At 36.2% G+C, this 24188-nt stretch overlaps 1 protein-coding gene across 9 annotated transcripts in view; it reads right to left on the minus strand.

The window, feature by feature from the left end:
• The window catches only part of TNS3 (tensin 3), a 511962-nt gene that overhangs the window by 179537 nt on the left and 308237 nt on the right, over nucleotides 1–24188 (minus strand). For all 9 annotated transcript variants that reach the window (XM_072598110.1, XM_072598117.1, XM_072598114.1 and 6 more), the window contains 6 exons: nucleotides 17257–17309; nucleotides 16291–16462; nucleotides 13113–13163; nucleotides 12389–12511; nucleotides 6001–6065; nucleotides 2201–2284 (listed from right to left, as the gene is read on the minus strand). In XM_072598110.1, the coding sequence (XP_072454211.1) occupies nucleotides 2201–2284; nucleotides 6001–6065; nucleotides 12389–12511; nucleotides 13113–13163; nucleotides 16291–16462; nucleotides 17257–17309 (548 nt within the window). The remainder of the gene's footprint in view (nucleotides 1–2200; nucleotides 2285–6000; nucleotides 6066–12388; nucleotides 12512–13112; nucleotides 13164–16290; nucleotides 16463–17256; nucleotides 17310–24188) is intronic.

Genomic DNA, 24188 nt, shown 5'->3' on the forward strand with positions numbered 1-24188 from the left:
TTAGTGATATGACTCTAGGAAAGTTGCTTCATTTCTCAATGTGCTAGGCAAATCTCTAAGACTGTAAGTTATATAACAGGTGGTGATGCTCATTGGTTCAAGGTCCTCAACCTGGACTTCCCTATACCAAAAAAAAATTGGTCTAGTCCCTATCCATATCCTAACTAGCAGAGAACTCAGGCAGCTAGGTGGTACAGTGGATAGAGCACCAGTGCAGGAGTCAGGAGGACCCGAGTTCAAATCTCACCTCAGACACTTGACACTCACTAGCTATGTGACCTTGGGCAAGTCACTTAACCCCAATTGCCTTATCCTGGGTCATCTCCAGTCATCCTGATGAATATCTGGTCACTGGATTCAGATGGCTCTGGAGGAGAAGTGAGGCTGGTGACCTGCACAGTCCTCCCTCACTCAAAACAAAGTGAAGTGCACGTTATGTCATTATCTCTCTGATGGCATGGTCTTCTTTGGCAACAAAGGATGAACACATGCACAGCAGAGAACTCACAGAAGCAGGAAACTTGAACTTATGGATGAGGCTACAGAAAAGCCTAGATATTAAGTGGATTTCCCTATGTCCTCTATTGAGGTCTATAACAAGATGAATACAAAATTTACCTAAGTTATTTTCCAGTCTGCTGAAGGTAAGTTATGAACAAAAGAGAATATTAATTTTGGGTCATGTGTGTAATAGAAGTTTATCAGCTATGGGTCAAAATAACAGTAAGTATTAGCAGGTGGCATGGATCACAGACATGGTGTTTGAACAAGCTGGTTCTCATGGAGACATACTGTTTATGGAAAGTGGAGGGTGCTAAAAGGGAGAGAAACACATCCATTGCAAAAGAGCCTTTGTTGGAAAAACGTCATTCAAAAGAGGCCATTATTGACTTGGCTCCCATGGTGCCTGCCTCTGGATCTGATAGGTGCCCTTTACAGGTATATGAAATTTAAGTAATAAAGGATTGTTTCCAGTCAATGCGCTTAATGAATAATGAACTGGCAAGACTAAATATTTATTAATATTTTAAGTTTCCAAGGACTTTCTTGTTATTTTTAATATCAACAACAGCTGTGTAAGCTCCAGGATAAGCACATCAAGGTCCTTAGTCAGAATCTCAAAGCTAATTAACATACTCTGCTTATTTTAAGACTGATTTATAAATTATTACTTAGACTAAGATTTAAACCCCTAAATATTGGCCCAGATGAATCACTCACTGATGCCTTCTATTTGCTAGGAATCTATTTCCAGGAATTCATTTACTAAAGGACACTTTCTAGCTGCTTACTTATTTTTTGGAAATGAAATGCCAAATAATTTAACTTTCCATTTGATTGACTTTTCTAGGCTTGCTTATTTTGATGCCCTTATTTATTTGATAATCACAAATTAATTGTGCACAATGTGCATAAAAAAATTGGAGCATGACTTTATTATCATGCAAGCTAATTTCTGTGCCCCCTTTTCATTGCCATAGAGATGGGGCCACATAGTGCTACAAAGATTTGTGGCACTACTGGGAATGAAGAGTGTCTTATTCCCATTTGACATCATGGCATATACAGCGTAACCTATAGATTCCTTCATGCCCCACATGGCTTCATCAATGCTATAATAAATGTCCAGTGGGCTTCAAAAGGCCAAAAAAGACCAGGATTCAAGTCTACCTGGCATGTTCTGACTCTGTGACCTGTGTATGTCATGGGCACTCTGTGTGCTCAGCAATTCTCTAAGGCTATAATTCATAGAGAATGTGACAGTTGCTCTGGTGGAAGGAGTGTCCTCACCTGGGAGTTTTCCTGTACCAATGAAATCACAAGTCCAGTCCCTATCCCTAACACCATACTTCAAAAAGTGATTGCTGAGAAGGAAAAAGCCCATCTCCCTTCTTTTATGGTACGTTGCTTTATCCATACTAGATGTCCCTACAATGTGTCCGAACACTTGCATCATGTAGATGGAGGCTTTTGGAATAGATCAAATGCAGGACTTCAAAGAACAGGAATATCACTTGAGCAACTGAAAGAGGAAGAAATCTCTTACATCTTGTGGGAGAAAAAAATCATATGTAGTTTGCGTATATATATGTTTGGATAAATTTTTAAAATATTTTGTAATGCACAACAGAAAAATTTTTAAATATTAAGGAAAACTATTTGCTTTGATCATTTTACTAATAATGAAAAAGCCACATACCTTTTTTGGGATGGCTGCATTAAAGCTGAAACTTTATCATCAAAAAATTTCTTCATTGCAAATCTGTCGAGAGCTTGGTCAGCACTATAGAAGAAACAGAAAACATGTCATGAAAATTACAGTTTTCCCCAAATTGTAGGTATTTCCCTACTGTTCTGAATCAAATACAAACCTCCCTGGACCACATGTAGAGGAGCCTTGCTCCCTCCTATTTGCCCACCCCCACCAAAGATGTAATATATAAACTTCACTACTCAGAATGCTTTTATACCAAAGGAACATGTATAATTAGGATGTAAAGGTAGTTCCTGGGGATTACTAAACACCTGAGTCTGTAATCACATATTCCTTTCCATTTTTTGTTTAACTAAGAGATTACCATTTAGCTACATTATAGAGGCAACCAATATAAAACCAACAAAGGCAAATAAAGCTTGTTTTCAAGGTACTACCCAATAGCAAATCCATAGAAGCACATTTTCTTGAATCCACGTTCACTGCCAATTAGTAGGATGTGAAGCAAATTCACAAATTTTGTTACTAGGATGCTAGAGTAGATTTTTCTCCAGCTTTGCCAGGGAAAAAAAGGTGTTGTCTCAGTACCTCTTTAACAAAAAGTAACCAAAAAACATGGGCATTGGTAGAGGAATGGTGAAAAAACTTGTAAAATGAACCCTGAATAACTTGATCATTTCTTTTGCACTACCAATACCTACCAGCCCAGAAGTACAAAGCTGCAGTTAGTGACACCTCAGGCTAGCATGCCTCATTATAAGACACAAACTGATATGGACAGAAGACGGGAATTTGCAGAAGTCAGTTTCTAGCCTTCACCTGAGTCTATTCCCCTACTACCATAATGTGTCATTCTAAGAGAAAGTAAAAAAAAAAAAAAAACTAGCAGAAGATTTTTGCAAAATGACAGAAGAGCTGCACAATTGAAGATGGACAACTGAAACATAACACTTCCAAAACCAGTGATTTCCTACCCAGGAATGCTCCCTTTACTGATGCTAATGAAACCCAAAAGTTGCTGGATTCAGCTCAAATTATCTTGCTCCTGAGAGAACAACTGTACTTTGAGCCTTTATACCTCAGAAACTCACAAATACCAAGCATCAGAGTTTTATTTACGGCTTTGAAGATAGCCTAGACTTAAGAAAGTGTTACTAATGAAGACTGAACTTAAAAGTGTGCTGTGTGTCCTTCCTTCCATGTCCTGGAGTCTGTTAAACATCTACCAGCATACCCCCTGTTGAAATCTCCCTATGACTTGGTAAATGGGGACTGCTGTGCCTCCCTACTAAAAAAAAAAAAAAATTGTGATCCTACAGGTAACCTGAGGTTAAGAATCTTCAGCTTCCACTAAATTTGTCCTGGCTGATATCAGTTCTGTTATTATTACTAACTACTAACATTCTATTACCAGGTAATACCTCAATTCTTTCTAGTTTTGTAGAACCCGTCAAGAGCTTATGACTCACTGCACAGATACAAGAAAGTTAGGGTCACTTTCATATCACAATGAAGCATCAGAGGACAAATATAATAGAGGTATTAGATATAAAATATAAAATCTGGCAGAAATAATCCAGGTTTTACCTACAGGATAATAGGGAATCTGGGACATCATTTACATACTAAAAAAAAGGATTTATAAGCCACTTTAAATCAGCTCTTAACCTAAGATCCATAGATGACCAAAGAGTTCATGGACAGATTTTAGAAAGTCCAGGAACTTGGAAAGGGAAAAATTACCTTTTTTTTAAAAAAAATAAAATTGATTTCCCTTGTAATTCTATGTATTTAATTTATTCATTTAAAAACATGATGCTGAGAAGAGATTCATAGGTACTAGACTGCCAAAAGGATCCAGGACACAAAGAATCCCTATTTAAGGGATTCTATTAAAGCTTGTATAAAAGGCAACTTTTGAAGGCATTGGTTTAACTTCCAAGCTAGTTTAAAAATTCTGATGGATAATTTTGAGAATATATATACGCATATAAATATACACATACATATGTGTATGTGTGTACATATATTCATATACAGACATATATACACCCATACACAGAGACATTTTGTGTGTGTGTGTGTGTGTATGTGTGTAGCCTTTTACCTGGAATGGAAATATCCTAATAAACCTGTGCAGGCCATAATCATACTCAGAAACTGGTATAAAAATTCTTGATACTTCTTTCATTTATTTAAGAGCTCTAAGTTTTGAAAATACAGGCATTCGGCCAAAGGAAACAGACAAAGCTCATGAGCATTCCTGTAGGTGTGAGAATTACCCAGACGATATGGAGCTCGAGTACCACACAGAACTATATTTTGTCAGAGACTGGCAGGAATATTGAGGGTGGTCTATCTCTTCAAATTCTTACAGGTAAAAATCTGTTTTTGACAAACATATTTGTATTAATTGACTGATTCAAAGTGACCAGGAATATTAATAGGTCTGGCCCATATACAAATGATTCTCACCACTAACTGGAGATGTGGGGTGCTCATTTTCACTTTGCTACACCAGTCAGGAAACTTAGGAAATCTAGGAATTAGGTTTTCTCCAAGACAGGAAAAATACTGTTTTTAGAAAAAACACTTTGAAAGTCAAATTTCTCTTCTTAATGCAAAATGGGAAACAGTGATAAAACCACCATATTATGTTATATTCTATTTCTTCTTTTGGACAAAAAGCAAAGATTGAATGAACAGAGAAGATAATTAAAGAGCTCCTGGTTTGTGAAAGATGTATGTCAAATAACAAAAGGGTTGTTTGTGAAAAGTTAAATCTGACAAGGAAGTAACATAGACTGATTTTATTTTGTCATCAAAAATGAGAATTTATAAAGCAAATCATTTTTATCTGGTCTTTGGTGCCACAACCATATCTCTACCACTTACTAACTCCCTACTTTGAACCCCACTCCCTCCCCCCCAGCATATATGACACTCTTAAGTCTGAGTCATGCACTTTGCCAATGCCCAAATATCTCTTTCCCTGGTTATCATCATCTCTTAAGTAAAAGCAGACAGAGATTACAAGGACACACCATAGTTGTGCAGGACATAGTTCCTTTAGACCCTCAGTCCCATCCTAAAGCACAAGTCAGTAACTGGTGAATGTGTGTACACATACATGCATATACATGTGCACACAAACATACACACACATAAAATCCACCTATTACTTTTCCAAATATGTGTGCCATTCTCTGGATATACAACAACAGAAAAGTAGACTTCCAAAATAAACCGTGACTGCAAAAGAGTAAGACTGATTTCTTCTAGCTATGCATGGAAATTAGTCTCATTGTTTTTCTTAATCAACTGTCATTCTAGAATATGAATACAACCTCTTAAATTTTATTTTGTTATCAGAAATCAGCACCTCTATGAAACTAGTAAATGTCCACATTTTAAAAATATTAAACCAGAGAATGTATTTTCACAAATATGAAATTCAGAAAACAGTTACTACAACACTGTATTTCAAATGGAAGAGAAAGACATGACTGAAATCAATTTTCAACTTTACTGTTGGAAATCATTTTCCAACAGTAGAATCACAGAATGTTAGACATACAAAAGACCTCAGAGAACGCCAAGTCCAACCCCATCATTTTACAGATGACAATACTAAGGCCTAGAGAGGCACAAACATTTGCCCAACACCACAATGTCAGTTAATGGCAAGCCTGGAGCTAGAACCCAGCATTGCTGATGCCCAGTTCTCTCTTTAGAAGATTACATTGTAAACACAGAAAATGTATTTTCTGTTATTTTCCCCTTACCTGGCAGAAACGTTGGTGAAATGCATGTACGATGAAATGACAACTCCTATCCGTCCTTTTCCACCCTGAGGGAATGAAAGAATTAATATATCTTTATCCTGAAATGGGAAGCAGAGCTGACTCTAGAGAGTGCCCGATACTTTCCACGAATTAAAAGGGAGATCATGCTTAAGAGATGAAATCAAAGTTGGATCTTTGGGGATTACTAATCACTTGAGGTTGCTGCTCTGACATTCTACAACAGCACCTGGAGAAGAAAAATAGCCTCTACTTCTCTACCTTTACACTGGTAATGGAGGCTTTTTGGCCAATGAAAGAAATCCAGAGCAGCTGTTAATTGAGGGCATTTGGAGAAGCTGAGCAACAAAGTCCAACATGCTGCTAATTAAAATAATACCAATTTATAACTCAAGAAAATTGACAGCAAACTACTCGCTTTCATTTCACAGAGATAATGCATCCCGTGATGGTCAGAATGAAGAACTATGCACAGGGCACAAACTTGGTAGAGTTAAAACCACCTCACCTTAGGGACAGGTCCCAATCCAAAGTATCTGCAGACACCAGTGTGATAATGACCCCAAACATACTACCTTTTGGCATTCTGACTCACTTTACTCCCCTCTGTCCTTAGATATAACTACAGCTTTAATTTTCATTGAGCTTTTTACTCCTGCTTCTTTACAATATTCTAATATAGTTTATATTTATTTGAGTAAATGTCTTACCAAACCCCCCATAATGCAAGCTCCTCAAGGGAAGAGAAAATGGGCTATTTATCTTTGTACTTCCAGCCACAGCTACAATGCTACCATACTACTACTAACTACTACTCCCCATTCTCATGGTACCTTAAGGTTTGCAAAGACATCAGTGATGTTAAATAATTTATTCAAGAAAGATAGGTGCATAAAACCTGCACTATCTTGTCTAGTGCTAAAATTCAAGAGAAATATACAAATGATATTTTACCATGTATAGTCACCCCTAATTTTGTGCAACCAAAACTAAGGGAAGGAAGGAAGAATGGAAAGAAGGAAAGAAGGAAAGGAAGGAAGGAAGGAAGGAAGGAAGGAGAAGGAAGGAAGGAAGGAAGGAAGGAAGGAAGGAAGGAAGGAAGGAAGGAAGGAAGGAAGGAAGGAAGGAAGGAAGGAAGGAAGGTAGAGATCAATTTGGAGTATTGCTTTTGGCAATATTCTTAGTAATGTGCCTTTTTGCATTCAGCTTTAATCACTAAATTTTCACCTAAATCTCAATCTTTTACGGCAAAAGGGCTTAAATAGGATGAGGTTCATTTCCTTGACAGAAAATGCAGGTCATAATTTTCCAAAAAACTGACATAAGAAATGCGAGTCAAAAAAGCAAAAAAAGAAAACGATAATGAAAAGAAATTTTAAAAGGAAAAATGTGAGCTCCCTTTCATTTTCGTGCAGTTCATACATAAATGGTATTCCATCTTATTATAATAAAGAGCTCTACATCCATTTGCTCAATCTGATCTTCCCCATGATCCTTTGAGGTAAGCAGGAAAGGTATTATTCATTTTCATTTTTACAAGATAGCAAGTTAAGACTGAAAAAGATTTATCCAACTTGCCTGAGGTCATAAAGCTAGCCATATTTTTGAAGCAGTGAAGTTTAATCTGAAACACTAGAAAAGCAATACTTAAGCACATACATAGACAGTGTTCTCATGACAAATTATTTTTACAGTTTGCCAAAGTTCACCTCAATATGACTAAGAAATAAGCATCTCATGAGGACCAAGTTCTATAAGTGAAAACTTAAATTTATATTGGGTGACAACTTATACAGACACACATACAGAGAGAGAGAGAGAGAGGAGAGACAGAGAGTGTGTGTGTGTGTGTGTGTGTGTGTGTGTGTGTGTATTTCTACTAAATCAATAATGCAGATAAAAAGCTGAAGGATAGGGAGATGAGGGAAGAATATCCATCATTTACATTAAATTAAGAAAAAAAACATCAAGTAGCAGTAAAAGTCTGTCCATTTCTTAAGATCCCCAAGCCAAGACAAGCTTAACTATCTCAACAATTTCTGGCATGATAGTCTGAGATATTCATTCTGGAAAGCACATGAATTTTGACAGGTATCAGCAATTTTATCCAACAGTTATGATTTATGACAAGCCTCAGTTAAAGCCAATGCCAGTAATTTTGAATTAAAGGTGAACAAATCTTTCATGGTTTGTTTTCTAAGTGTTTCCAAAACTTATTAAATAGTTTACATGACACTTGTACAAATGACTGATAAATCATTTTTATGAGTTTTAACATGTTCCCTAATAATTCACCCAACAAGTTTTGTCTAGAGGGAGAAGTCAGTCTTTTAAAGGTCCTAGACAGTAAATCCATCAGCTATTATGCCCTGATTTATTCTTCTTGAGTAATATTCTGACTAATTTATTTTACACATAGCTGAGGTAAGAAAGTGAAAAGGAATGAACAGTCTTAAGAATGCAATTTGAAGAGGTATAACAGATTTAAATAGTTATTTTTTAAAAGGAATAGAAAAGGAGGAGGGAAAGCTAAAAAACCTAAAATTTATGAGGATAAGTCCAATGATCACCATGCAATCTACTATTTTTTTTAAAAATCAGAAAAACCTATTCATTCCTTTCTTTGGTTCACAAGAATATGTAAATTTCTGAAAGAAAATCTGCCTGCGCACATGTGTTTTTGAAGGAGCACCACACATATGTTCTTGTTTATTAATTGACTGATAGGGTGAGGACCAAAGACATGGCTTGAAAAGAGGATCAATGAATACATGTGTGGGAGAAGCAAAGAAACTGTCCAATTTTTTCCTCCATATTTTATAACTGATAGGTAAAATTTATGTATCACTTGAAGATTTGCAAAACATTTTAGAAATAGCTCATTTTATCCTCACAACAGACTTGGGAAGAAGGTGCTACTATTATCCCCATTTTTATAGGCAACAGTTAAATGATTTGTCTTGAGTAAGGGTGCTGGAATTAAACTAAGGACTTCGTGAATCCAGGTCCAGAACTCCATCCACTGAGCCACCTAGTGGCCTTTAATATAACTGTCCTATAATATATCTGATCAGTGGTATCAAACAAAAACAAAGGAGGGTGCTGGGAGCCATTAAACCACTAAACTAAGGATCCTTCCTGAGCATAGGACATTGCCTTAGAGAAACATACATTGACATTATCTATGTTCTATGGTATTTTTATTCATTTGTTAAATATTTTCCACTTACATCTGGTTTGGCAGCACTGGGCTATCCTACATTTTGATATATCTGTACTAGATAATGGACTCTACAGCAAATAGTGGTATATTAAAAAATGCTCATAAAAATTCCATTTCATTTGAGAAGTTAGAAAATTGGCTCATTGATTTCAATAGGTCTCAAAATCTTTGTGGTAAACAGTCTCTGAAAATCTGCAATCACGTGGGTGAATAATCCACAAGTCCCCTCAGGGTCTCACTGTCCTCACTCTTATAATTGGGACTTCATGATCTCACAGATCTCTTCCATCTCTGAGATTCTCTGTGGGGTTAGTTGGGGTGTGGGGGCAAAGCATGGCAAACATTGGCAAAGCTCCCTGGTGTTCTTCCTTAGAAAGCTTGCTTGGGTTAGTCATTCCTTTTAAAAGTAAATTCCCCTAGGGAATATTAAGTATATTGATAAACTGCTCTTTGATATGAAACACTTGAATCCATGAATTATTACCACTTAACTAAGATGTCAAGAGAAAATCTGAGAATGTGTAAAAGAGGGTCAAAGTGAGCACATGAGGGCATTACGTACTTGAAGGATGAAAAAGGGAGCTTAAGAGGTAGGAGAGGGGAATAACGGTAAATAAGAGACTTACTTTAATTAGGAGAGTATAAAATGGCTACTTTCCGATGGACTACAATAGTAGAAAATGCAGGTAGGCCACTGATTTCTTTTTTTACTTATCATGAATTTTCATTTACAAGTTCTTCAGGCAACTGAACAATACTCATGTTGGACCTTTAAAGTCTGCCCCATAATGTGCTTGCTCTTTTGGAGATAACGAATAATAAGCAAGTCACCTTTATATGAAGAAATCAATACACAAGAATGTAAACCTGTTGAAGGAGTCACACTGAATATTGTATCCCTTCAGGTCCTCCTGTAATACCTAGAATATAATCTATATTCAGTCAAGATGGCTGATCCTCAAGATCCTTTAGAATGTTGGTTCGGTTTACTAAAGATGGTACTTTTACTGCAGAATTACTAAGCACTATGCCTATAATCATACATAAATAAAAAAAGAAAAAAACCTCCTTAAGTATAAAACCAATGTCCTTCTAAGATGAAAGCAAAAATTGAAAGGAGAAATTCCAAACAATTCAGTTGAGGTAATGAATTGATTACTAGTAATTGACGGTACCTTTCTTTTTTTTTTAAACAAAGATTTTACACAAAACAAGTTTTTAAAATTACAAAACCATCTGGCTAGACAGATGTACTTTGGATACATGCAACTACTCAGTCATACATATATGGACCATGTTGTCATAACATGTTTTGCCCTCCAATTCATAAAGCAGCATTAGAAGGCTGCTTTGTTTGATTGAATAAATAGAAAATGTATTTGTTTTATAGACCTTCATGTCGCCTTTTAAGCTCATTTGGAGATCACAGTCTAATTATTGCTACTAAATTTAGAGTTGGAAGAGAGAAAGAATCCTTAACAAACCCTGAGTCTAGTGATTTTCAAACTGCGGTTCACAGATGTCCGAGGGTCCTCAAAATCCTTTCAGAGGGTCCATGAAGGCAAAACTTCTTTCAGAATCATACTAAGAAATTATCTGCCTGTTAAATGACTCCTCCCTTGATTACTGTACACAGTAATGGCAATACTGTAGCAATTTTCAACAGTAAATGACATAGTTACTCTGATTAATGCAGTGATTCAAGACAATTCCAGAAGAATTATGAAAAATGTGATCCGTTTCCAGAGACAACTTATGAACTCTGAATGCAAACTAAAATAAAGCTTTCTCCTTTTGTTTTTCTTGGGATTTTTTGGTGCTGTGGCTAATGTGGAAATACGTTTTACATGATTTCACATGTATAGCTGATATCATAGCTGGAGAAGGAAATGGCAAATCACTCCAGTATCTTTGCCAAGAAAACCCCAAATGGGGTCCCAAAGAGTCAGACACAACCGAAATGGCTGAACCACGACAACAAAAACCTGATATTGTATTGCTTGCCTTCTCAGTGAGTAGGGAAGGGGGAAAGGCAGGGGGAGAATTGGGCACTGAACTCTTTTTTTTTAAGAGTGTTCAAAATAAATGAACAAAAAAAGACATGATTTTGAAAAAAAAAGTAAGCTTAAAAAGGAAAAAAGAAAAACAATTGCTTTCTTTTCCAACTATCTATCTGTGTGACTGGATTTTCTTCGTATGCTTCAACAAAAACAATGTATCACAACAGACTGAATGCACAAGTAGCCATGAGAATCCAGCTGTCTCTCACTAAGTCAGACATTAAAAAGACTGCAAGACTGTAAAACAATGCCACTCAGGCTCTAACAGCTTAAACTGCAGCTTTTAGGTGTCTTAGGACACCTTGTATTTTTTTTAATCTATCAGTTAGAATTTCTAATGTAGCAATTATCAATAGATATAACCCACATAACTAAAAGCTTGCTTGAGTTCTTAATAATTTTTAGGGGTATAAAAGGTTCCTGAAAGCAAAGAAAAGTTTGAGAAGTGTTTACGTAGTCCAGCTCCCTCATTCTGCAGATGAAGAAAGGGAGATTACAAAAGGGAAAAGGACTTGAGCAAAGTCACACAGGTAAGACATTGGAGGCAGCATCTGAACTCAAGTCCACTCTCTTTAAAGCCAATATACTCTCCACTATACCATGCCTCCTCTTTTCATTTTTTAAGGCAAGTATAAAATGAGAACCAGCATTTATATAGTGTCACAAAGTTTACAAAGAATTTCATAAATATTACCTCATTTTTCCTCACAACAACCCTCAGAGGCAGGTGCTATGATTAGTACTATTTTACAGATGAGGAAACTGAGGGACGGAAGAGTTAAGTGATTTGCTGAAGGTTATACAACTAGTAAGTGTGCGAGGATGGACTTGAACTCAGTTTCTCCTGGCCCCAAATTCAATGCTCCATCCGCTGATCCAAGAATGGCAAAGGAAGGAGCGCAGAAGCGTTTCAAATTTTTTGTAAATTATCACTTAGACTGCTACTTTTCTTGTTGCCCCCAAACATGGAAAAGAAAAAAAAAACCAAACCATGGGCTCCATTCATTTCTCCTTAGGATAAAATTGAATTTTTTTATTCAAAACTGAACTGCATTCAAATGAACAACGTACAATGCATCTTGCTTACCCGGCAGTGAATGACCACTACATGCTGAGGGTCACTGTTTAACCAGTTCTCTTGAGCCTTACAGATGGTACACATCTTATCAAGGGGAGGGGCATGGAGGTCAGGCCAACCCACATCCATAATCTAGGAGAAAAGAAATTATATTTACTCCCACATGACTAAAGCAACATTTTTGTAACATTACAATACTTTGGATTATGGGTTCACCTCATGCATTTATTGCCAATGTGAATGGGGAGAAACATGCTTCCATTTCTAAACAATTACAAAGTGTTAGGTAATGCCAACAAAACTTCCCTTCAAAGTCCTCCTTCTCAATATTTCTGAATGTTGTATGCCAGTCCTAAGTATGTTCTTTGGGGACTATTAATGGTTCAGGGATATCTGGGTGGGGGCACAGAGACAGAAAGATACAGGAATAAGACGCATGAGCTTGCCCCAAATTCCTCTGATCAAACTGAAATCTCAATCAGAAAAATCCAACTGTCCACACGTACTGTTAATTACTATTTAAAACTCAAGGAATAAAACACGAATGGAAAGTAGCAAAGCTATCTATAAACAGACGTATCCCTAAAAGAAGAAAGAATGGAAACGCTGAATCATGAAACACATTAGATCAGGAGAATTTGGCAAAGCAACCATCACATAAGGAGGTCATAAACACAGAAGGTATATCTTAAGTGAGCATTTGAATAAAGGTTATTAGAAATAAAGCCAATACCTTTGGGTTAAGCTTTGTAAGGTCATATCTCTTTTCAGAGAGGTTTATCACCTATAAAATGAAAAGACAAATATTAAGGTATTTTAAAAGTCATCACTCTCAGAAACAGAAGGAGAAACACAATTTGATTACTTATCATCTACAAGGTTTGTTAGGCTTTATGGGTTTCATGTAATTAAAAGGATAGGTATGGGACCTGTGATTTCCTTAAACTAGGGAACTTCCAGGTAAGGAAGTAATTAGGTGGTATAGTAGATAGAACCCTGGACCTAGAGTCAGGAAGATCTGATTTCAAATTCAGCCTCAGACACTGACCTCTGTGACGCTGGTCAAGTCAGTTAATCACATCTGCCTCAGTTTCCTCATCTGTAAAATAGGGATAATTACAGCACCTACCCCAGGGTTGGTGTGCCAATCAAATGAGATAACATTTGTAAAGGTTCTTAATAAATGTTTGTTTCTTTCCAGGTCTCCCTTTTCACTTCCCTTCTAGAACCTTCTCTGTAACTTAAACTCTTAAGGAAATTGCCCAAACCTTCAGGTACTCATTCTCATGCTTCAAATATAAAAGGATAAATGGGAAAAATAATGATGATGTCCAAAGTTATCCTGTAGGGGATAAACAGTCCTCTGGAAAATAAATGCTTACTTCTAAAAGGGAAGCAGCAAGGTATACTGAAATGAACACTGGACTTAGAATTAGAACGTCTTGGTTTAAATTCTATCTCCAATACTCCTTCTAACATAACTTCATAGTTCAATTCATTTGATATTAAAGACTGAGCTCTGGAAGGAACCTTAGTGGTTATCTAGTATAGGCATCACTTATTTGTTTTTTAATTTTAAAAATTAGGTAATTAAGATATAAAGAGATGGTGACTTGACCAAGATCATAGAAGGAATAAATTAAAAAGTTGGGAGGTTCTCTGACCTCAATTCATCACTTTTCCCACGTTGTTACTTGATCCTCTAGACCATAGGTAAGAGCGTAGTATTTTAATCTACCCTGTTTTTATTCCTGTCTGAGGAAATCAAGTCCTCTCTTCTTACAAATGCTAACTCCTCCATGCAAAGTATTCATGGCAATATCCCATTTATCCTCCTTAAGGACCTTGCTCTATCACCTGATCTTACTCTCATTTTGCATTTTTACTATTCCACTTCTTCCAATTCCTAACCCACTATTTACTACTACTACTATTATGGAGATGATGACTGCTACTACTAGTACTACTACTACTGCTCTTACTACAGCTAGTGTTCCTACACAGCTTTAAGCATTTTACATATTCTATTTCACAGGGTTCTTACAACGATCCCATCAAGTAGGTTTTGTTATTATAATACCCAGTTAGAGAGGAGGAATCTGACACAGAGACAATTAAGAAAATTGCCCAAGGTCATACATTTAGTAGGTATCCGATGTAAGATTTAAACCCAGGTACACCACATCATCTAGCTATCCAGTGCAAGTAGGGACCAAAATGGTCAGATTCCCACTATTCTAAAAAAACTCTTCGTTCAGCCTTATCATGACACCAAACCCAAACTTGCTCAGGTCCACCTCAGGCCCATCTCTTCTCAGTTCTTCTCTGTTACTACCAAACTTTACAAAGTAGTTGTCTATACTTGTTATGTTATGTCCACTTATTGGTGACTTACATCAAAAATACCAGGGGGTTTTCTCTCTTAATCACCAATCCAGTGGTGCTTCCTTAGCCCTCATTTTTGATTTAGCTGCAATATTTTAAGTTCTTGACTATTCCCAGATACTTTTTTCCCTTGACTGCAAAGAAGAAACAACGCTTTCTTTCTTATTGCCTCCAGTATCTTACAAGCCTCAACTAATACAAAGTATTAACTTTCTGGAAACTATTTATGTAGGATAAATTACAAGTATTCATCCATATGCTCTCCTTTCATTTTCAGATGACTTAAAAATCTTAGCTCATGTGAGAGTTCCTTTTATAGCAAAAGTAATTTCTTTTATTACCCTTTCTGGCATGATTTGCCATTGCATAATCAAATTTCACATTATAGAGTCTTCCATACTCCCTTTTGGACCACGAGAATCATAACAGCCATTTTCCAAGATTCTTGAAATGTCGTATAAATGTCATATATACACATATATATCTCAGAGGATCACAGCCTTTAAAAGGAGAAAGGGCCTTGAGGATTACCTACTCTTGTGCCTTTTAGACATGGGGCAACTGAGGCCCACAGAGTTTCATTACATGTCCAAATTCACACGAATATTAAATAGCAAAATTGGAATTGGAATGTGGGTCTTCTGACTTGAAATCTAGTTATACTATATGACAGAAAAGGTTAGTGGAAAATCTAAAATATAAATTCCCAGAGGCAGAATACCAGAGAACATAAAGAAATGCTTCTAAAAACTATTTTTAAAAATCCAATAGTACATTTGAATCTCCTTATTGTTAATCAGGATAGTGACTGACCTGAAATTCAGTGGCAGCAGATGTTCAATTACAATAACTGTAAAGGAAATTCAGTGACGTAGCTCCAGGATGACACACTCATCTATCAGATCCCAGATCATTTTGTTCAGTCACTAAAGTTTAATGAGTACCACCCAGGGCATGTGATGTAGCAAAATGGACTGCATTATATACCTGTTAAATAGGCCAATTAAGGGACTGATCTGATCATGAGAAATGAATGGAAAGAAAATATTCATGCCAATACGACTGAATTTTTATGCAATATGACAAAAGATTGGATCAAAAATGGGATATCAACCTTGACAGATTTTATTCTTGTATACTATAGTCTATCACAAAAACAAAAGAATGAAAAAGCTATTTTACACCAGCATTTTATTTCTGCATTATGTACTTTCACATTCCTAGAAAATCTTTAAGTATAAAATTAGGATTCCCATCATTATTATATGTATGGATTTTTTACCAACAGAATGTTGAATACAATGGTCATTATGTTGGTTGTTTTTGCTTAACTATTCATGGCAATATCTATTTTTCTTGTTAGAAGGGACAGCACAGTGTCCCCATCCTACTTATCCCTACCTCTACCTCACAGGTATAATTAGAGTTACATGAAAAAAGTGACTTTGCTATAAGACAAAAGGCAGCATTGCAACTTTTCACAAGTCTTGAGAGTATTTACCAAAGCAAACAGTGCTGACTCTTACCAGGTAGTTATCCCCATGTTTAGATTTTAGCATTCGGGTTACATCTTGCAAGTTATGTAGGTAAGTTTCCTCAGAGCAACTAGCTGGGAAGGAGACAGCAATGATCCGCTCGGTGATGTAGGTGAGATCGAGTTCATAGCCCTCCTCCATGATATGACCCAAGACGGCACTCCTGTGAAAGGTTGGAAAGTCCAAAAGTAGGCATAGCAAGAAGAATCAGGGTATGGAGGGGGAAAAAGAGAAAAAAATGAATGAGAAGTATTTTGAGCAAAATTCATACAAATTTTTAAAAGATGACAAACTCCAGAGAATTACTTTTTAAACTTAACTCACTATCAGCTGGTCAGTATTTACTTTCAATCCAAGTCTTTATTATATCAATTGTGAAAAAATGAATTTCAAGGGTAAAACCTTGTAGTTATCTTTGTCTCATGACTTTCATTTACAAAGTCCTTTCCATAAAAATATTCGTTATCTATGCTCTTCTGTCCATTTTGATGCTCCCATATTAATCTGGTCACTCAGAGCATGCAGTACACTACTATGAATACCTTCACACTAGCTATGATGATCCTGAGACCCAAAGAGGTTTGGTGATTTGCTCTTGATAGAACTAGTAAAGAGAAGAGCAGGCATTTTAACCCCTATTTTCATACTTCAGGTCCTTTGTTTTGCTCACTACATAAAACTTTCTCCAAAAACTTAATCCAGATGTGTTGGTTTGGTTATTTTTTTCCTCCCAAAGTCAAGTTATATTTAATCAAACTGCATTCTCTTGCTATTAACATTGCAAGGCATTCTGGATTTTTGTGATCTGACATTCTTAAAGATAAGCAATTTAGACCTGGAAAAACTAAGCAAAATCACCCCATACGCTGGAAGGAAGATATAATGATTGCTTTCCTGGGGACCTAAGGTTAACTAGAGACACAGAAACATAAAAGAACTGCTGAAAAGAACACTTACTGAGAAAATTTATCACAGCAGAAAGAAGAACTTTTTGAAAAACTGTCAGATGCCTAGGGGGAAAAAACCAAATTGTTAATCACTGTAAAGTTTCTTTGGGGTAATAAAACCACACACATCAATATATATCACAGAGAAGTAAATAAAGCAAAATTTATGTTTTGTAATATGTGCTATGTCAAACACTCAGACCAAAGCTTTTATCAATTTGAAATACATTCACAACATCCCTTTATGCCTGTGCTCCAGAAATGGATTATTAAGCCTTTTGACAGAGGAAACATAATAGACTTGTCTGGTTCTAATATGAGATTGGTAGGTATGTGAATGAAAACTAACCAAATATATTTAAGAGGCTTTGATCCTGTCTAGTAGTCATCCATTGGGACAACGGAGCCTACTCAAGTATGGCCATCTTGCCATCTACCCTGACATAGCTGGTCTCCTTCTTCTTGACAAGAATTACATTATCTCTTCTCCTACCCTATCTTACCCTATTCCAGTTACCCAATCTCATTCCAGATCTTGGAATAATAATCACTGTTACTGCCCTATGGCTGCACATACAATCTTTGATAATTTGTGAAGATAACAACACTCTTCCTCCCCAACATGTGTTACATCAGAATGCATTCTTCTTGATGTTCGAAACTGGCTTCTGCACTTTTATCTCCAGCACAAAGCTTGGCACAGCTCAGGTACTTAACAAATAACTACTGACCGATGGTTTCCACTCCTTTGGCTAAGGAGACCTTGAAACTGATTTTTAAAATACTACTCAATAGTAATAAGTAGTCATGAATGGTAGGGAAGTAGATTTTGGAAAAAGGGACCCTCAGTTAATGGAAATCATAATATCCATGAAAATCCTTTGTTGATATAAGATTTCTAATGAGAATAATGGGGCATCTAATCAATTCTTGATTATCTATGTCTGTGGCTTCCATTTTTCTTCAGCTGAGAAAATGCCACCAAAGGGAGTAAAACCATGACAGAAACTGTACTCAGTTTTATGTACACAAACTACTGTTTACAGCTCTTCAATTGCTTGTATCAAGTCTTTAGATCTTTTTCTGAGGGGACTGCTGCTTCCAGGATCATCTCCAGGCAAAAATAATCAAGTCTGGCTTGGCGCTTACTCCCTATCCTTCCCCAGTCTGGGGAACTATTTCCTCACTTTCAAGTGCCCCAATGTTCATTTCCCCATCAACACACTCTCTAGTTATTTATACTTTCTTGCACTTCTGTGCTACAAGACCTGCAACTGTGCAAGTCATCAGGATGGCAAATGCTCTTTGGGAATTACTATGCCCCCTAACCTGAAACTATCTAGTGGCAAATGTCCATTATGAGACTTAACACTCAGCTTTGCTGGAAAGTTAACATCTGCCTGAATCTGTAAGTTTTGAAGGAACTATCAAAGTTGTGATCTTCTAACATAGCCTTCAAGAACTCTGCATTACCATTGCTTCTGAAGGTAGTTATACCTTAGCATGTTATGGTGTTGCCTCGGAGGAACTTGCACGATACTAAGCTGCATCTTTAATGTTGAATAAAAACCTGTGCCATAGCTGAACAGATGGATGATAGAGGTGACAAGGATGTCTTAACTGAATCTCATAAATCAAGCTGCTACCATCTCCTATGCTACACTGTAATAAACCTGAAGTTTCTACAGCCAGGAAAAAAGAGTCTACTTTTCTGGAAAAATAATAGAAAAAAATAATACTCTCAGAGCTAATGCAAGTATAATGAATAAATACCACAGAGCTTATTTTCATATATATCAGTGAGGGGTATAAAATATAAGGATAAGTTACATAAAAAGGGAATTTTGCTTTATTCCTCCCAGGTATGGATCCCTATGTAGGTTTATTAAGATGAGCTTAGAAATAAATTGTGAGGTACTATAAAGGCAACAATAAAAATAACAAACTAATTATATATTTATATGTTTTACATTAAGGTCAGTAAGGGAAAATATCTCCATTAAGAAATAGCTCCCATCTTTTCTTAAGTACTAAAATATGCTGGACAGCCAGATGGCTCAGTGTATAGAGTCAAGAAGACCTGAGTTCAAATTCAGCCTCAAACACTAAGTATCTGTGTGATGCTGAGCAAGTCACTTAATCCTGTTTGCCTCAATTTCCTCATCTGAAAAATGAGCTGGAGAAGGAAATGGCAAAACCACGCCTGTATCTTTGCCAAGAAAATGCAAAATGGGGTCACAAAGGGTCAGATATGACTAAAAACAACAGAACAACATTAAAATATTCACAGCACACTATCCATTTTAATTTTCATACAGCCCATTATCAAAGGAGTAAGACCTATTTCTTCTATCACTGAGAATCTCAGAGACATAAAAAAACTCCACATTTTTTAGGGTGGGAGGGAGGAAAAAAACATCAAATGTTTCATTCCTCAGATTTTAAAGTTAAAAGAAAACATAATATTCAAGATATTTCTCATTTACATGACTGTTTCAGAGATGAACTGAAAGGGGAAGAAAGAGGCAGAGATTTTGAAAAAAAAATCAAGAAATACAAGGAAACAAAAAAAGCTTAAAGAAGAAAATATCTATATAAATAGAAGTCAATGGTAGACATGATAGAAATATTTTTAAATTACTCTTAATCTTGACATTTTTAGGGTCCTTAAAAACTATATTAAGTAAGGGCTGTTAGGTCTACCAGTGAATAGACCACGAGACTTAAAGTTAGTAAGATCTGAGTTCAAATTCTGTCTCAGACACTTACTATCTAAGCAACCATGGGCAAGTCATTTTACCTCTCTGTGCCTCAATTTCTTCATCTGTAAAATGGGGGTAAAGCAGTACCTACATCGCAGGGTTATTGTGAGGATCAAATGAATGATCAAATGAAAGGGTTTTACAAACCTAAAGCACTATATAAGTGCTAGCAAATAATTTTTAATTACTTTGGTGATGATACTAAGCCCATGCTGATATTCTTTAATACTGGCTACTGAATTATTGTATATTAAGAACACACACACACACACACAAAAAAAAAAAATTCGCCATTTTTACAAGTTCCCTTTTGCCCTGGAATAAAAAACATCCTTTCCCCCCTCTCTCTCTTAGAATGATGGTTCCTTCAAATCTTAGCTGAAGAGCCACCTTCTAAATGACGTGTTTCTAAATCCTCCCACCTATTAGAACCATCCTTCCCTAAAATGACCTCAAATTCCTTTTATATCTCTTTGTACATGTACAAAATCTGTCTTCCCACAAAGGTAAGCTCTTTGAGGACAAAGACTTCCTTTTATCTTATCTCCTCAATGTTGAGCACAGAACCTGGGACACAGTAAGTGCTTAATAAAGTCTTATTGATTAAAATCCTTGTTGATTAATTCATTTTGTTGAACCTTTTTCCTCCTTCCTTTTTCATTCTTTATTTCAAATGATGCCTGTCTAAGGAGGAAAAAGGTTGAGAAATAAAAGAAATTATTTTCTTCAAAACAGAAAAAGCTTCCTGAAAATCAAAGTTATTTGCATACAGTAGTGTCCTTAACAAGAAGTCATTCTTTCATTAGATGGCAGGACTATTCTAAAGTTATTTCAAGTCTTTGTTATAAAACATGGAACTTTGAGATCTCAACCACTTTCTAGCATTTTACCAGGTTTCATACCAATTTGTATTCTTAAACTCTCTGTAGGAGAAAGTATGAAATAAATGATAGTTGATGATGATATTCATTGTCAGAATGACAAAGACAACTTGAGTCATAAATATATGCATTTAGCTATGTGACTGGTATGGCAAATGAAGTGTCTCTGCTAAATTTAGACTTCTAACATCTGGCTTTAGTTAGTTATGTAAATTACCAATGCCATTTCTAAAATGAATCCCAAGACTAAGATTTTAATATGGTTCCAATTTTTTGTACTTGGATCAGCATTTTGAGGGGAGGAAAGTAAATTATTTTTCCCCCCTTGGTTCCTTAACTTTAAATTAGGTGTCTCCTGATTGTGTTATGTGTGATACAAGAGTCTGCCACTGAACTACAATTGGTAAATAACCAACATATGCCAGATACCTGTGTCTCTTGAGTATACTTGAAAAGGAAATTAAAGCTCCCATATGCATTTCTTCCATCATCTTATTAAGAATGAACAGAATGAACTGAATCTGAATCAGAATCTCCTTCAAGGTTATCAGAGTTTTTACTAACTTTTGTCAGTGGTATACATATTCCAGATGAAAATAGGAAATAAAACTCCTATACTCATGATAACTGCATGGGATAGGAAAGACTTCTTTTAAGCAGTAAATACTCATCCACTGTACAACTTGATCACCCGAGTTCATTTCATAGATACCTGGGGCCAGAAAGTATAAATACTCAGTGACAATTAGAAGAATTGAGACACTAAAACTAGGGTATCTTTTTCCCTTCTGCTTCTCTATAAAAGTTAGTGTTCAGATACCCAGTCATATGTGACCTGATTCTCACCAATTGTCTCAGCAATGCTTTTAGCAGAAATTCTGTGCATTTTTATAGGTGTGAACTGTATCATGTGATTTGGAGAATTGCCACCTATAGTGTTTTTCAGTACTGTTCTATTCTGAGTGTATGTGTATGTGATTCTTGAAGGCTTGAGACACACTCTTTCCTAGAGGGGCACAAGAAGAAGGGTCTCATCTCTTTGAAGCCAAGAGAATCCCACTACCCTGTGTCTACTGAGAGGTAATAGAAAGAAAAATGGGGAAAATGGCTGTTCTTGATAGGAATTAGCCACAGACAGAATGAACCTCACTATGAGAGCTGTTCTGTTCCATATGAGAACTAGCCCCAAATTGGATGTATTAGGTTCCTCTCTTGGAATGTGGCCGAGAAGTGCTGCTCTTAAGGAATAATAACTCAAAAAGAAGCAATATCTCCCTGCTTTCCATCACTAAATGTGGAACATAAATAATAACCCTTAATACTGATCTTCCTTGTGTCTTCCTGGCTGTCTACTAGGAAGGAAGAATGCTATAGCACTTGGAGTAGCCTGTACCATGCAAGGCAAGGAAGACGGATAATACTCTACAGTTAGCAAAAATTTTATTCTTCTCTAACAGACATGTTGTCCACAGGTTAATACTGTATCAATTCCTAAGAGCCAGACCATCATCGCTCAGGTTCCATTTTAGGACTAGCTGCACATAGCACACTGGCATACAGGAAAGTGACTAAAGGTGACCTAGGGATGTGAGGGAGGAAGAGATACTGTGGAGAGCAAACATTATTCTGAATTCAGGCATAAAATGATGCAATTATGGTCACCTGTTTTATCCTTTCCTCTCAAAGCAATATACCCATACTCTTCATAGAGGGTTCCATTATTTTGTATTCTCTATAACATGGTAGTGCCTTGTATACAATTTGCCTCAGAAAAGAAGGGGAGAGTAATAAGTTAACCGCTAGAGAGAGGTTGTCGCAGAAGACCAACGTCATTAGTTTTAAAGATAATTAATGAATAATTATCACAGAAAAGTTCTTAGCTGACCAAGCCAGAGAATTCAGCAGCAAAAGTGTCATTAAATTCCAATTTCAATTCTGAATCTTGCACGTAGTCAGTGACACTGTGGATGCTGGGGAAGATTTGCTAATCTATTAATTAAGGAGCATATGATTCAAAGGTTTAAGTGACCGAAGCTCTGTTTTAGCTCCCTCATTACAAAAACAAGGAAACCAAAGACTATGCAGGTAAAACAATTTTTCCCAAATTGTACAAGGAAAATAATTAGGATTTGAACTCATGTCTTCTCAATTCAGATCCCATGTTCTTTCCACCACAATATTTTGTTCATTAATATTTGCCATAGTATTCTCCAAAACAAAAAACAAACATACAAGTAAAAACTAAAAGTTCTCTGACATGATCAGTCTATTTAATTACTCAAGCTAGAAATGCATTAAATGCTAAAAAAGGCTAAGGATAACACAAAGGTTTGTCGCATGTGTGTTTAAAACTGTATTGGTGACAAAAAGATCGGTTTAGGGACAGAAGTAGTAGTTGTGGAGGATAGTATGATTCAAGACAGAAGAAAAAAATAGCACTGCTCAAATCTTATTTTTCTTCTGCTTTCTCTGCAAAGGAGAATGTTTTTTGGTCTATAAGAGGCAGAATAAATTTGGTTACTAGAGAAGTGAAACATATGCATGTCTGTATGTATGTATACGTACGTATAGGAATAACAGGGGAACCTAACTGTCCTTCATGAATTCAAGACACCAGCTCCAGAGAAGTGACGTTTTAGCTGAACTACTGTTACTGGTCTTTGAAAGACCAGAGAAGAGATATCCATGACATTGAAAAAGAGCCCAAATGCCAAGACCAAAATAAAGATGAATGTGTTATCCATTGACCAAGACTGAAAGATTACTTTGATCTCTTAAGCAAATTACTTCATAAATTCTAAGAAGAGAAATCGGTCTTATTTTCAGTATTCATCACAGTCTTTCCTGAATTCTTTCCTCATTCAAAATTCCAAATACCTGATGATTTTTATACGCAAATACACCACATAAGGTCAATAAGAATGATGTGAGCGTACATGTCCTGTTTAATAACTGAACACTGACTTCTTCAGTTAGTCTACATGTAGTAGATGCAGGCTCTAAATGTAACGATTGCACAGCACCATCTAACCTTTTAAATGCAGGCACAGTATGGTCCTTTGACCGCAGTTTGTATCTCAGATGTTATCGCGATAATTCAACTGAACATGTTGGTTACAAACTCTGACATCTGATCAGGTGAAACAAAACCATTTCTAAAAATAATCTCTAAAAATTGTACAATGAGTTGAACTTTGAACTTTTGTACAAGTTGAAACTTTTAAAGTTTAAAAGTTGAACTTTTAGTTCAACTAGTTGAACTTTTAAAGGTAATGACTAATTATATAATGTTAGCAGTC

Source organism: Notamacropus eugenii, chromosome 3, assembly GCF_028372415.1.
Source record: "Notamacropus eugenii isolate mMacEug1 chromosome 3, mMacEug1.pri_v2, whole genome shotgun sequence".
Classification (NCBI taxonomy): domain Eukaryota; kingdom Metazoa; phylum Chordata; class Mammalia; order Diprotodontia; family Macropodidae; genus Notamacropus; species Notamacropus eugenii.